Consider the following 14,751-nt stretch of genomic DNA (forward strand, 5'->3'; position numbering starts at 1 on the left):
GTGGGGGTCGCCCACTGCTCCGTGAGCGGGAGATCACAAGCTCCCTCTAACCGACCCAACGTTAAGGGAACGAGTGGTCTGTCACCAGTCCTATCCCGGTGATCTGCGACAATAGCGGAGCGTAGTGATGAGGGAACACCGAAGAAGAGGTGACAGACCTCATGTTCTGCGACAAGATGGAAGACAGAAATTTAATTTGTGTGTTTGTGTCTGGATAGCCAGATATTCTTAAATTTACATGTATATTAAAAGTAAAGAAATGCCTGATGTTTCCGTTAGTGATGTGTGTTTTACATGTTGGATTGTTTTATTTTTGTAGTCTCAAGGTACTTTTCTATTCAGTTTTCTTTGTTTTTTGCAAAGCATAATGCGATTTAGTTTGTATCTATTTTTATTTTAGCACGGGGGACACACTTTCAAACCTCTGGCTGAAATTTACGAGCAGCATGTTACAAAAGTAAATGAAGAAGTGGCAAAACTGAGGCGAAGACTAATGGAACTCATAAGTCTTGTCCAAGAAGTGGTAAGGCACTATCCGAAACTTTGGTAAATGCACCAACCAATGTAATACAAGATATATGATCCATATACTTTACCATTTTTTACTTTTAACCTGCATAATGTTGGCTAAGAGTTGTAAGGATTTTGTACAGCGCTACAGAATTTGATGACGCTATATAAAACAATAAATAATAATTTTCCTACCTTAACAAAGAATTAATATAACTTGATTGCTAGATCTGCCTGATTTTTTGTTTCCTGAATTCCTGCAGTTATGAGTGTATGCATGTAATATATTTGTTTCTTTATGTTTAATACTAGCAGAGTGTGTGTATATATATGTTTCAATACTGCATGTATTAAACATACAGAAACAAATACGTTCATGGTCATGTGACATGGGGTAAATGTGGTTGATTGTTTATGCCAATCACTCAACGTAATGTGGAATCCATGAATTTATTTTGCTGCGTGTGCTATCTAATGGCGATAGTGAGGAAACTCTGCCACAGCCTCCCTTTTTGGTATCGGTATTGGAAACAATATTTAACGATTACTGTGTTCGTTAGTGGCCTATGTTAGTGTTTGACTTACTACAGTTCTATTTTGGACAGCTTGTAATGTCTCCCGACAAGTGCTTTGACACTTTGAAACCAAATAGAAGCCATGAGCATTTTAATCCTTAGCCTTTCCATAAATATATCTGACAACTTGACGTAATCAAACTTTGTAAGATATATCGCGGTTGTGTTACGAGGCTCCTTATAAATAGTTTTTACACTATTAGAATTGTATGCTTTATTTTCAGAGCAAGTGTTTTACTTGAGAATGGTAACTCATTACAAGATGTTGTAGAAATCTGGTAAGAATGAGTAAATTTAAACACAAACTGTGCTCTCTAGGAAAGGAACGTTGAAGCTGTCCGTGGTGCAAAGGATGAACGCGTCCGGGAGATTCGCAATGCGGTGGAGATGATGATTGCGCGACTTGACACACAGCTCAAAAACAAGCTTATCACTCTCATGGGTACGCAGGGTCTTTCCTTCATATCATTGTGTTGCAAACGTTCTTCTAAAATTGCCATTGACCATGTACAAAAAAAAATGCAAGTTATAATCTAATCGTCTAAAACCGTGAAAACATCCAACATTGGGCATCAGTGCTTAGATGTATTATATTTTGCAACTCGTGACATCTAGTGGCTAAACACCAAGTTACATTTTCATTATATTGTGATTAAACACAAGTTTACTGATATAGATTTATTTACTTATTTTGTTACATTGATCTAACTATTGTCAGGATTTTATAATACAAAATAGCAAGGAACTCGGCGAACATTAATTATTATAGCTTCAAAGGGAGGACCAACTACATATTGAAGTCTGGTTGGTGTAATGGTCTGGTGTCCCAATACCGTTTTGTCTATAAAACGTATGTATAATGCCAGTCGGTGTGTGTGTTGTTGGATAGTGTGTGGTGGTGTTGTGTATGTCAGCATATAGTGTGTGTGATTGTAACTAACATACACTTACACACGCTAACAATGAATATATAGCAGTTAGTAACTAATGTAGATTTGATCAGTGTATTAAATGGATTGATGTTCGCTAATTTTATTAAATGGATACACATTTAGCATCTGTTTATCACGTCATTTTTGAAAGCTCTAATATCTTTACAATGAGACATTTCTTAATTATGACATAGATGCGTGTATATACCGGTATTTATATGCTAAGGGGACATTTGGTGGAGCATCACCTTAGAATGGAGAGGGGAAATATGACAGAAACTTTAACTATATGAAAATAAAGTTTTTGTTTTGTTTTTTTCAGGCCAGAAAACATCACTTACTCAAGAAACTGAGTTGCTGGAGTCACTGCTGCAAGAAGTTGAACATCAGGTAAGAGCATGGTCCTTCTGTTTAGTCACTAAGTAAACCATTTTAGTGCTGCAAGTTCAGTATGCAACTAAAACTGTATTTGTGATTAAAGTTTAAATTTCACCCTTCTCTATGTAAATGGTAGGGAAAAACAGAACAGAAAAAAAATCTCTAGATTCCCAGAACTAATACTTCTCTTAGCTTTTCTTTTAAATCAAAGATTTTATTATTGTGTGTTTGTTATAACATAACAAGGGAGAAAAAAAAGGGGGGGGACAGGGAAGAACAGAAAGAAAAAAGGGGGGGGGCAGCGAGCAGTCACAGAAACACAATGAGTCCCTGACGCAGCAGGGGAAGCACAAGGTCATGTCAGCAAACAGTAAAACAGCCCCATATCACTGCAGAGGCGCCCATCCAACACCCAGGGCCATCAGGCCGGTACGATTGGAGTAGAGGGGTTCAACACATATTGTGACCAGTAAAACCACGTCCGCCTATGCCTTTCACCCAACCGGTCAGAACTGGCCACCAACTCCTCCAAAGCCCAAATGCTTTCAACCCTCAACACCCAATCCCTAAACGATGGAGGGGAAACAGAACCCCAATGTAAGGGAATCAAGGCCTTGGCCGCATCCAGCAAATGTCTGACCACCGACTTCTTATACACAGAAACAGGAAGGGAGGGAGTGATGAAGCAGATAACAGGCAGGCTCAAAAGGGGGCGGGGAATAAGTGAAATTTGGGAGAACGCTCTGGATAGCCCTCCAAAAAGGGACAACAAGGGGACAGTCCCACCAAATATGAAGGACCGACGCACCACACCGCCAACAAACATCTGAAAGATCAGGAAACATGGCGCGCAGGCGCGAGGGGGTCCGGTACCACCTCGTGAGCAACTTTTATAGGATAATTCCTGAGATCTAGTGCTTAGGGAATAACCATGTGTCAATGTGAAAATTTTTTCCCATTGCGCTCTAGTAAGCGAAACATCAAGTTCTGATTCCCACCTCCCCACATAAGTCGGCAAGGTAGGTACCCCCGCATTCAGAAGCAGACTATACAGCAGAGAGATCCCATGAGAGGGCAAAGCATCCTTCAAATATAACGCCTCAAAAGGGGTGGGATCCCTGTCGAGATTGTGCTTTTGCGGGATGGATATCCACGAAGTTGCAAATATTGCAGAGCATGAAGCGCAGTCGGGACAGCACCCCGCAGAAGGTCGGACAAGGGCCGGATCGTACGACAGTGCATATAAGACCACAGCGTTGGGTCCTCGTCCAGAGCTGACAACAAGAAAGGCCCACCGGACAGGCCAGGGGGAAAATCAGGATTGTGGCGCAATGGAGTCAGAGGCGAAGGATATGGTAAGATCCCGAACTTACGGGAAGCAGAATGGAGAACCCGCAGGGACGCCAAAATAAAAGGATTCCCTCCCGCCTGCCTCAGAGCCACAGATGGCTCAATCCAGGGGAGCGCTCTCAGAGGCACCAACACAGAGTCAGCCTCCAGGGACACCCACAGCTTGTGGGCCGGACCAAAACTCCACTCCAGGGTACGTAATAAATGGCAGGCAGAGTAGTAACGGTGCAAACTGGGAAGACCCAGGCCCCCTGCTCCCTTAGGTCTCTGCAGTAGTGTCAACGCGAGCCTCGGAGACCTCCCAGCCCAGATAAAGGAAAGGAACATAGATCATAGCGAGGAGAAGAATGCACTAGGTAAAGTTATCGGCAACGCCTGGAGGAAGTACAGCACCCTGGGGAGTATGTTAATTTTAAGAGCGTTAACCCTACCCATCCAGGAGATGAACAGGGAACCCCACGAGTGAAGGTCCTTCCGAATCGAGTCGAGGAGGGGAGGGAGCCTATACAGGAGGGAAACATCATCCGTCAACCAAATACCTAAATGTTTCATCTTATGTAAACACCAGCGGAACGGGAAGGAGGGGGCCAACGAATCCACCTCCACCCTAGGAAGGGACACATTCAAAATCTCAGACTTCGAGAGATTGAGTTTCAAGTTAGAAAGACTGCCATAACTATGAAACTCGTCGAGTAACACAGGGAGGGATACACGGGGATTCGTAAGCACGAATAACATATCGTCTGCAAAGGCAATGGTTTTATGATGGCCACCACAAACACCTGTTATATCCAGATTAACCCGGATGGCTTCCAGAAAGGGCTCCAAGGAAAGGACAAAGAGCATGGGAGACGGGGGACAACCCTGCCTGGTACCATTGGAAATGGGAAAGGCGGCCGATAGCGCACCATTAATGCGGATCCTGGCCGACGGGGAAGCATACAAAGCAGACACCCATCCCAGCATATGCGGGCCGAGCCCCAACGCAGCCAGGAGTTCCAGCATAAACGTCCAATCAAGCCGATCAAACGCCTCTTCAGTGGAGAGCAAGATAGCCTTAGTACCGGAGCGCTTAATCAGATGGATCAGGTTGACCGCCCGAAGGGTCCCGTCTCTACACTCCCTACCAGGCACAAACCCCGACTGGTCAGGATGCACCAAGCCCGGGAGACACCTCCCAAGCGCAAAGCCAGAATCTTAGAGAAAAGTTTGAGATCGACGTTCAACAGGGAGATAGGCCTATAGTTGCCACATACCTCAGCATCTCTACCCTCCTTAGGAATAACAGAGATCGTAGCCGCCAATGCGTGAGGGTGAAAGCTTGCGCCCTCCAGGATAGAGTTAAACACCTTAATCAACTGAGGCCCGAGAATCCTGAGGAAAGCCCTATAGTAACCCAGAGAGAAACCGTCTGGTCCCGGACACTTCCCAGGCTTAGTGAGCTTAAGTGCAATAGTCAATTCCTCCAGAGAAATCGGAGCCTCCAGTTGTGCAGAGTCAGCTGGGGACAAATGGCGTGACAAGTACCGCGATAGGTACCGGCGAATAACTAACCTACGATTCTCAACCTCTCCAGGATTGTCATGCGTGGGAGATCGATTATAGAGGGAGGAGTAAAAAGCCACAAACTCATTAGCTGACCGTGAGCGTATTTTGGGTATGTAGGACATCTGACGTTGGCGACGGAGGGCACGGGCCAGGTATTTCCCTGGCTTATCCCCGTGTTCGTAAAACAGGGCTTTAAGTTTACCATAGTGCCGCTGAGCCTGACTGTGAAGGATAGAGGCTAGATCCGCCCTAAGTTCAAGAAGGCGCCCAAAGTCCCCATCCTGCAGAGTATCTTTATGAACCTTTTCAAGATCTGCCATCTGCCTATAAAGATCACTAAGCTTCTGCGTATAAGCCTTCTTTCTTTCCGCACCCAACTGAACGAATCTACCACGAACCACACATTTATGCGCCTCCCAAATCGTAGGGAGAGGCACATCAGGAGTCACATTAGTGAGAAAGTAGTCGCTAAGAGTCGTAGACACCGAGTCCAAAGCGTCCACATTGGACAGCAGGGACTCGTTCAACCTCCACGAAGTCTGAGTGGGTCGTGTCAATGGGGACGCAAGGGTCAATGTCAAAGGGGCGTGGTCAGACCACGTTATCGAGCCATACCTGGCCGCCTTCAAAAGAGACAGGTGATAAAGGGCAAGAAAAAGGCAATCTATACGCGAATACCGTTTATGCGGGACAGAGTAAAAACTATAATCCCTACCCGTCGGGTAAAGGGCCCTCCAGCAGTCTACCAATTGGTCAGCTGTGAACAATGCATGAATACGCTTCAAAACCGAAGGGGGTGTCCGGGAGGCACCCGTGGACGAGTCCATTCTCGGGTGGAGAGCGACATTAAGGTCACCCCCGAAGAGCAATAAACCATCTTGAAAACTATGCAGCACCCTCAACGTCTTAGAGAGCCACACATGTTGTTTGAAATTAGGGACATATACATTAGCAAACGTATAGATTTGACCAGCGACGCTCCCCTTAACAAAAAGAAAGCGCCCCTCCAGATCAGCCAAATGAACCACATCCGTAAACGGAAAGTGTCGAGAAAACAGGATCGCTACCCCTTTAGATTTAGATTGGGAGGAATTGCTCAAGAACGTAACAGGGTAGTCCCGAGAAGTGAGACTAGGGTGGGAGGAGTCCCGAAAGTGAGTTTCCTGGATAAATGCCACGGAGATCCGCTGGCGCTTCAAATCACGTAACAGGGCCGATCGTTTCTCCGGCAAATTAAGCCCTTTAGTATTAATCGACAACACCGTAAGATCGGCAGGCTGATAAGCCGTCTTGCTAAAAGTAGTAAGTGACACGAACTAATACCCCAACCACCAGATTGGAGGCTAGCCCCCTGAGGAAAGAAGAGAGAGAGAGGAAAAAAAAAGGGGGGGGGAGAAAGACAAGGGCAAAGAAAGAGAAGAAACAAACAAACAAATGAACAGGGAGGGGGGAGAAAGTCCAGAGGAAAAAACCCCCACCCTCCCAAAAGAAAAATACCAAGGGCGTCAGCCGGAAAGGAACACACCGCAGAGCCCAAGAACAGGACTGCGGCGATCCACCAGCCCTTCGCGACGCCTACGGTAAGGAGCGGAGTCCCAGCCGGAAAAACAAGAATGGAACAGAAGAACCAAAACTAAATGGGACCAACCGTCTGACCCCGGTACAGAAGTAACCCATCATGGCAATAACCTATATCCCTCCCACCACCCACACGTGACCCCCCCCCCCCGAGAACAACTGTCTGGTGAACAACCCCGGATACAGGGCTAAGAGGAGGCATCGCACCCAGAGAAAGGAGCCGAATGCTCCACGACCGCCCACACGACAGCCCTCGCCACCGTACAATGTCAAAGCATGCCTCCAAGTGCGGAGCAAGCAGAGCAAAATAAGCATGAAAGAAAACCCTCCCCCCCAACAAAAGTGCCGAAACCCACCCCCACCCAGACACGGCTAACTGAGCCCAGCGGAACCTAACCCCCACCACCAGCAGTACAAAGCTCAGAGCCTCAGCGAGCTCAACTACAAGAGCAAAACCTCAACAATAGTGGAGGGGGCTAAACGGTCAGCAAGTACTATACAGGCTACAGGGACAGGAATCACACAAGTCCCACATCCCACTGGAAAAAAAAAAACCCAACGAACAGGAAATAACAGCCATAGAGCAACCAGTCCCGGCACCGTGGTAGTCAATGGGTGAGTCAAGTAGCCCCGGGCACAGAGCCACCAGACGGGGGGGGAACGATGCCCGCAGAGAGGAATCCAATGCATGGCCCGGAGGCCAAATGCTCGAGGGCCGGAGCCACCACCGCAGGTTCCAAGGTCTCCAGAGAGCGCAACGGAAAGGCGCTCACTCCTCCGGGGCCGCCGCCTCTGGGATCCTTGCCGTCATCCTCCCTCGATGCAAGGCACGACCAGCCACCAGTTCCTCACCACGAGAAGGTCTCGGGCCCCCACGGACAGCCCCACGATCCACCTGAAGATCAGGCAGGCTCCAATCGGGAAGCTGAATAGCAGGTAAGTTTAAGCCATGGAGGAATGCAGGCAACTCCCGATGATTGCGGAGCGTAAAAAATCGAGCCCCTAAACCTCGCATTCAGGCTAAAAGGATAGCCCCAGAAGTATGGAACGTCCCGACGCGCCTTTCAGCCGTGAGAGCCCGCAGCACCCTCCGGGTGTAAAGTGTGATGTCAGACAGGTCCTGATATAGAGTGACATCTGCGCCGTTGTAGGACCAGGAACCCACCTCCCGTGCGCGACGCATGATCTGCTCCTTCAGCTGGAAGCTGGTGACACAGCAAATGATATCTCTCGGCGTGGAAGCCGGGGGACCCAGAGGCCGCAGAGCACGGTGAGCGCGGTCCAGGGACAACACAGCTTCGTCGCCCCAAGAGGCTAATGAAGAAGTGTGCCACAAGACCCCCAACATCCTCAGGGTCACGAGAGTCAGACTCAGGAAGGCCACGGAGACGGATATTGTGCCGGCGACCCCTATTGTCGAGGTCCTCCAGACGCCTTCGATATTCAGCCAGGTAATAGGCATGATGGACAGAAGAAGCTTCCAGTTCCGCGGTCCTCTGGCCTTGCTGAGTGGAGTCTGCTTCTCTGGCTGTGAGCCGACGATCGACCCGATCCAGGTCTGCCTGAAGGCCAGCAACTGCGTCGGCAACGGTTTGCTTGAGCTCTGAGAGCAGGGTACTGAAATCCTCCCGCCAGGGAGCGGAAGAGAAGAGCCGCCGGACCTCTGCAGAGCAGGTAGGTGCACTCGGGCCTCCCGCCACAGCTTCCTCCATTCTGTCACCAGAATCGCGGGAACTCGAGGGCGAAGCGGCCTCGTGGTCCTCTGGCGCCCGAGAGGCCAACACCGCTGGGGTGCGAAAAAACTCCCGGAGGGATGGCGCTGACGAGCTGGTGCCCTCCCCAGGTAGCGACTGGGTCGAGGACTGTCTCTTGTTTCTCACCATGGTTGCTAATTATGGCGTGAAAGCGCTAATACAACCGGGGGACCGACGGAGCCCAAGCTTCAAGCAGCCATGTTCTCCAACGGCCGGACACGCCCCCTCTCTTAGCTTTTCAGCATGACATGCAATAATAAAAATGCTCTCTGTATATACCGGTAATTTGGAGGTCTTTATAGACAGGTTCAACAAATTATATGTGATATTTAGGAACACATCACTTTTTATTTTGTTCCATCATGGGATCTATATGTCGGCCCTGAGAAGTGCCAGCAGACTTTGGTTCTTTGGTTAAGGGATAATTCTTTTTTCTTGTCTCTGTTCACAGCTTCGATCCTGCACAAAGAGTGAACTGATCTCAAAAAGCCCTGAGATTCTAATGATGTTCCAGCAGGTTCACAGAAAACCTATGGCATCCTTTGTAACCACCCCAGTGCCACCAGATTTCACAAGGTAACACATAGTTGTGTGTGCTATTCTTCACTGGCACGTAATGCTTTTAAATTAAAATGTATGTATGAAACTTGATTAGAAGACCTGTCGCCTACTCAATGGGTGTTTCTATAATCAATTATAGGGCTGCAACTAACTATTATTTTAATAATCGATTAGTTGGCAGATTATTTTTTCGATTAATCGGATAAAAAAATGCAATTTTTTTTCAATTTAAAATAATGTAATAAAAAACGTACAATTTACACTTTCATCTCTTTATTGCAATGGCCTCTCTCTATTCACCTTCTTATTTTACTGACATAATAAAAGCTACAAGAACCCAAACACTGTTTCTCAAACTAGGTTTTAATGCAAAGTTATTAGTAAATATTAATTCATATGTTAACTATTTTTCATATTTAATAAAAACTGAGAAGAAAGCCTTGTTTACATTTTATTTTTATTTACCAAACTGCCCCCGGTTATGCATATCTGACCCCCAGCTTGCCACTCTGCCCCCATGTATGCCTTATACCTCTTATATGCCAGATTCCACTGTGCCCCCTGATATGCCACTGTGCCCCTGATATGCCTTATACTCCTGATATGCCAGTGATATGCAACTGAGCCCCCTGATATACCTTTTACCCCCAGATGTTTTATGCCCCCCCGATATGCCTTATACCCCCTATAAGCCACTGACCCCCTAACTCACCCATAGACCACTCTGGCTCCTCCCCCTCCCATAGACCACTCTGGCTCCTCCCCCTCCCATACATCACTTTGCCTCCTCCCCCTCCCATACACCGCTCTGCCTCCTCCCCCCTGCCATACACCGCTCTGCTTCTCTACCCGGCTCCGTTACTGACAGGCACTTTCACTGCAGCTTCATAGAAGCCTCAGCGTAAGTGAAGGTGAGTGCCGGTGGGGGTCTGCACGATGCGCACAGCCAGCCTCCGTTACTGCCCTTCACTTACGCTGAGGCTGCAGTGAAAGTGCCTGTCGGTAACGAGTCGGGAGAGAGGCAGAGTGATGTATGGGAGGGGGGAGGAGTCAGAGGGGTGTATGGGAGGGGGGGGGAGAGACGGAAGTGAGAGACCGGCCGACAGTGAGGGGAATCCAGGTCCCCTGCAGCGTTGCGGGGAATCTGGATTCTAGTGTTTTATATTCCGATCTCTGAGGTCGGATTATATAAGGAGAGGAGTTTTTCAGATCATTTGCTCTGGAAAAAAAACCTCTCTTTATAATCGCTAAAAATCGATTCAATTAATCGATAATGAAAATCGTTGACAACGATTATCGATTAGTTGTTTCAGCCCTAATCAATTATACCATGTAATAGCTTCTACAGATTTAATATAAAAAGAATTGCGATCTCAAACGTGAGGACAAATGGTTCAGGATTTCCAGAAGACCATTTGCACAGTGAGGTATACGTAACATCGTCATAGCTTCTGAAGAGCCCAGCACACAGGATTTTATGGATATCTCGTTATTCTTTACTCCAAGTGGAAATTAAACCCAATTCTTGATGTCTGTTTTTTCCTCAGCGAATTAGTCCCTTCCTATGACTCGGCAACCTTTGTCCTGGAAAACTTCAGGTAAGCCTGGAAGAAATATCCTGGTTTCCTACTGTCAATGAAAATATAATATTGAGTGACATTTTTTCCAGTGTCCATGTTTGGTCGGTCGTTTTTGCAAATTCTTATTGATGCTCATTAGTTATCTATTGGACCTTTTGTAAATTTCAGTAGCAGAATACAGTATAGGGCTATAGTAGCAATTCTAAAAATGGTGACATTAGTGCCAAAACTCCACATTGTGTCTTTCGACCGCAGCTATGCACAGTCACACATAATGGTTAACTGGAAGTCAGCAGCCACGATCCGGTCCTTTCATTGATGGACTTTTTTTATTTTTTTTCCCCTCCATCTGCCACTGGTTATTGTCATGTAAAATAAGCAGACATTTTGGCTTTGCCTATCCCCATTGGAATGATATTGTTGCCAAGAGGCAGAGATCCCCCATCATTGTGCATTTAAGGTCACAAATCCCTTTGATTTGCTGTCTTGACCACCTTCATATCATGTCCTTCTCCTTCTGGGGATGCTGGCCTTGGTTTTCCCGAGGACAGCGCTCAAGAAGTATATCAATAAGACTTAAGTGCACCATCCTGACTCATGCCATCAAATGTTTCAGGGATCAAAGTATGATGGAGAAGGAGGTACTTCTCCCTTCATTCATGCTTCATTCATATTTAAATTATAAAAATGTAAAAAAAAAAAAGCCAAATAAAAACTGACGTATATACATACAAGAATAATTTCCACAGGGTTATATGCTTTCATTAGTTTTTTTGCTACTCTTTAACATTGTGTGTTGACCAACTCAGGAATTTGCCATAGGCAGGCTTAAAGGATTAAATGTAGTAAAATATTATTTTAATAAAAATAATGTACAAAAAAATTGCAGCTACCTAAACATTTGGAGTCAGTCCCTTCATTTGGTTGGTTGCTATGGTTACTACACCACCTACCACTTTGCATCCAGACTGACATTTTCTTGTAACCCCTAATGCTTTCTCCACCTTTTTGTTTTTCTGTACATACATCATTTCTGAATGTGTCTCGAGCCTAGGGGCTTTACGTTGGCCGATGCGTTATTGTCCTGATAAAAGATGACATTGTAATTGCAGAGATTTTTCAGTTTCACAGAGGAAACTGCAGTTTGATTGCACGAAGACTCATTTGTCTTCTGATAAAAGTACATTTTGTTCTGGGAACTGGTCTATAATAACTCAGTTCTTCCGCCTTGGACACTTTCCCCAGCACCTGTCATTTATGCCCCCAAATTAAACAGAGCTGATCTATATACTTTCCTAGACATAGCAGTAATGAATGGGTTGGCAGTAGTAATGGTGTGACAGTGGTAGTATTGCTATGTGGGCCTGAGAAGTTAGATGTAATTTAAGTCAACTCAATTCCCCCCATCATTTTAGATAGCAAAGCGTTTAATGCCCATTTAAAATTTTCACAAAATCAGCACAGCCAGTGGGGTACGGATTATCCTCCTTTCTGTCCAGGTAGCTGAATTTAAAGTTCTTATCGCCACTCTTTATTTTTGCAGTACGATGGTGTGACTAACCTGCAGTTTAAATGGCATTTTGGGGCCTCTTTGCTAAAGGAGTGTTGCAGTTTCAGCTCTGATCTCCCTATGCTTTATGCAGGGTTGTGCCTGGCATGTTTCTCCTGCAAAAGGGATGAGCTAGCCCTGCATAAAGCATAGTTGAGGTGAATTTAAAGACGATTTATTGATTTATCTATGCATTACCCAAGATAATACAAGTTGCAGGAGAAGCTCACTGGGTTTGACCTTCGTCGTGCTATTAGGGAGTTGAAATAAATTGTCCAAGTACCGCTTTAGTGAGTTTTGATGTCCCAGTGACACCCAGTTATTGGGACATTAATGATCAGTGATTTATTCACCTTGGATGCTGCCCTAGGAATAATCCAGAGCAGCACCGCCTGCTGCTCCCTCTGCGCCAGCTGTGGCTACCTCTGGGAGACCAGAATAACTAAAACGGATTCACGAAATAAGAGAAGCGTTTCTGCACCTCTTTCTCCGACGCTCTGTCTTCATCATTCTGGTCTCTGGGAGTACTTCCGCGGTAGGGCGGAGACACAGGGACTGCTTCTAAGGAGTGGTTGACAGAGAAGGTAGGGAGACATTGAAAGAGAGGGAATTGCTAGGAGACTTGTGATCTTTGTGTGGCACCCTCCCAATGTGTAGCAGGCAGGGTGAGTCGCCCCAACCTAAGTACGCCGCTGATGTCACTGCATGCAATGAAATGTTCTTGTGAATAAAGGTATAACTCTTGATGTCAGATCCTACAAACAGTATTCCCTATTTAAGATTCAGCCTTTTGTTTTTGTGCTTATGTATTTACAGCGGTTCTATATTGAATAGATGATTGGGTTGTTTAGCATTGATCGTCGAGGAGCAGATGCTGCCTGAACCATCCGTCTCATCTGTTTTAGTCAATAATTAAAGGGCACTCCCTCTTTAACAATGAGTGCTTTGTAAGCACATTCATATGTATTCATTAAACCTGCAGAAACAATATTAATTACCTTGTGCACAAATTGCACCTCCGCGTCCTGATGTTTGTCTTTTCTCTGGATCATAAAAATGTTCTTTTGGAGATAGTTTTGAGCTATAAAGTGAATCGGTCATATGTTCTTAGTTTTAATTTGTTTATTCATTTTTTGACGTGTTCACAATTTTTTTTTTTTAATTTCTTTTTTCTCAGCACTCTACGCCAGCGAGCTGACCCTGTTTACAGCGCACCTCTGCAAGTATCTGGGCTGTGCTGGAGACTAAAAGTATATCCAGTAAGTCGTCGTCTGCTTGATTTTATAATTATTTAAAGTCCATTACATTGTAATTGTCAGTCAGACTTTAAACGTTGCTGGCAAATTGAGAGCCAGACAAACTCCTGCCAACCAGGAAAAAATGAAGCTGCCTCGGTGTAACTTAGGGGGTTTGTGTCATCTCGGTTACTGAAATTTGTGTACTCCTAGAAAGCAAAGAGATTCAGTTACGACCAATTTTTTGTTTCTTCTGACTTCTCATAAATCACAATACAAATAAAACACGCTTTGTACACGCCTTGGGATTACAGGTTGGTTGAATGTTGATCTAGTATAAATGTAAATCTCTGAATTATACATTCATTGTGCAGGGCTGGCACACATTTCTCGCTTTAGTGAATAAACCCATTGATATGCTGCAGAATGATCTGTTACGAGGGAAGTGTGCAGTGCGTTCGAATAATTACATGTAAAGATCTGCATACTAAAGCACAAAACCAAAATGGTGTTAGGAGTCATGAACATTGTGATGGAGGCGATTTTAGATCTGTGTATTGGTAAAGAATATGTTCTTAAAGGTGTTAGTGTAGCGGTGCTGCTGTGCACTAAAGAATGCATCAGTTTACTCGGTTACATTCATGAAGTGGTGCAAATGAACAAGTCAAATGGGAAACAAAGACTAATTATATGCCGGGAAATAGGGACCAAGTTTTAAAAAAAAAAAGCTGGAGTTGGGCAGCTTATGGTTTTCACAGCTCTCTTTATTCACACTTCGGAAATTACTGATGTTTTAAACACGCATGCCTTTTTTTAAAAATTATCTTATTTTTAAAGGATGGAAATGGCGTGGTCAGAGGCTACTACTTGTCTGTTTTTCTCGAACTTTCTGCTGGACTACCAGAAACTTCAAAGTATGTATACGTAATAAGCAATTATTATTATCCTTTATTTATATAGCGCCAACAGTTTACGCAGCGCTTAATACAATACATAAATTCAAGGGATATGACAAGACAAGAATTGACAGACTAAGACAAACCGATACATTTGGTGGAGAGAGCCCTGCTCGCAAGCTTACAATCTAGAGGGAAATGGGGTGACAAACATAAGGCATAGAGAAAGGGTGAGAGGTATTGTGGGGGTTGTATCGATGACAAGGAAGTTCTAGCAGCTAAGATGGTATGCTTCTCTGAAGAAG

At 45.3% G+C, this 14,751-nt stretch overlaps 1 protein-coding gene across 1 annotated transcript in view; it reads left to right on the forward strand.

Annotated features, from left to right (window-relative positions):
• Positions 1–14,751, forward strand: part of LOC149300964 (E3 ubiquitin-protein ligase TRIM37-like) — a 48,961-nt gene that overhangs the window by 9,225 nt on the left and 24,985 nt on the right. The window contains exons 6-12 of the mRNA XM_089484545.1: positions 401–523; positions 1,404–1,527; positions 2,340–2,407; positions 9,077–9,201; positions 10,734–10,784; positions 13,493–13,574; positions 14,388–14,464. Of these exons, the coding sequence (XP_089340671.1) occupies positions 401–523; positions 1,404–1,527; positions 2,340–2,407; positions 9,077–9,201; positions 10,734–10,784; positions 13,493–13,574; positions 14,388–14,464 (650 nt within the window). The remainder of the gene's footprint in view (positions 1–400; positions 524–1,403; positions 1,528–2,339; positions 2,408–9,076; positions 9,202–10,733; positions 10,785–13,492; positions 13,575–14,387; positions 14,465–14,751) is intronic.

Source organism: Sceloporus occidentalis, unplaced genomic scaffold (assembly GCF_023333645.1).
Source record: "Sceloporus occidentalis isolate IW3139 unplaced genomic scaffold, rSceOcc1.0.p SCAF_22, whole genome shotgun sequence".
Lineage (NCBI taxonomy): Eukaryota > Metazoa > Chordata > Lepidosauria > Squamata > Phrynosomatidae > Sceloporus > Sceloporus occidentalis.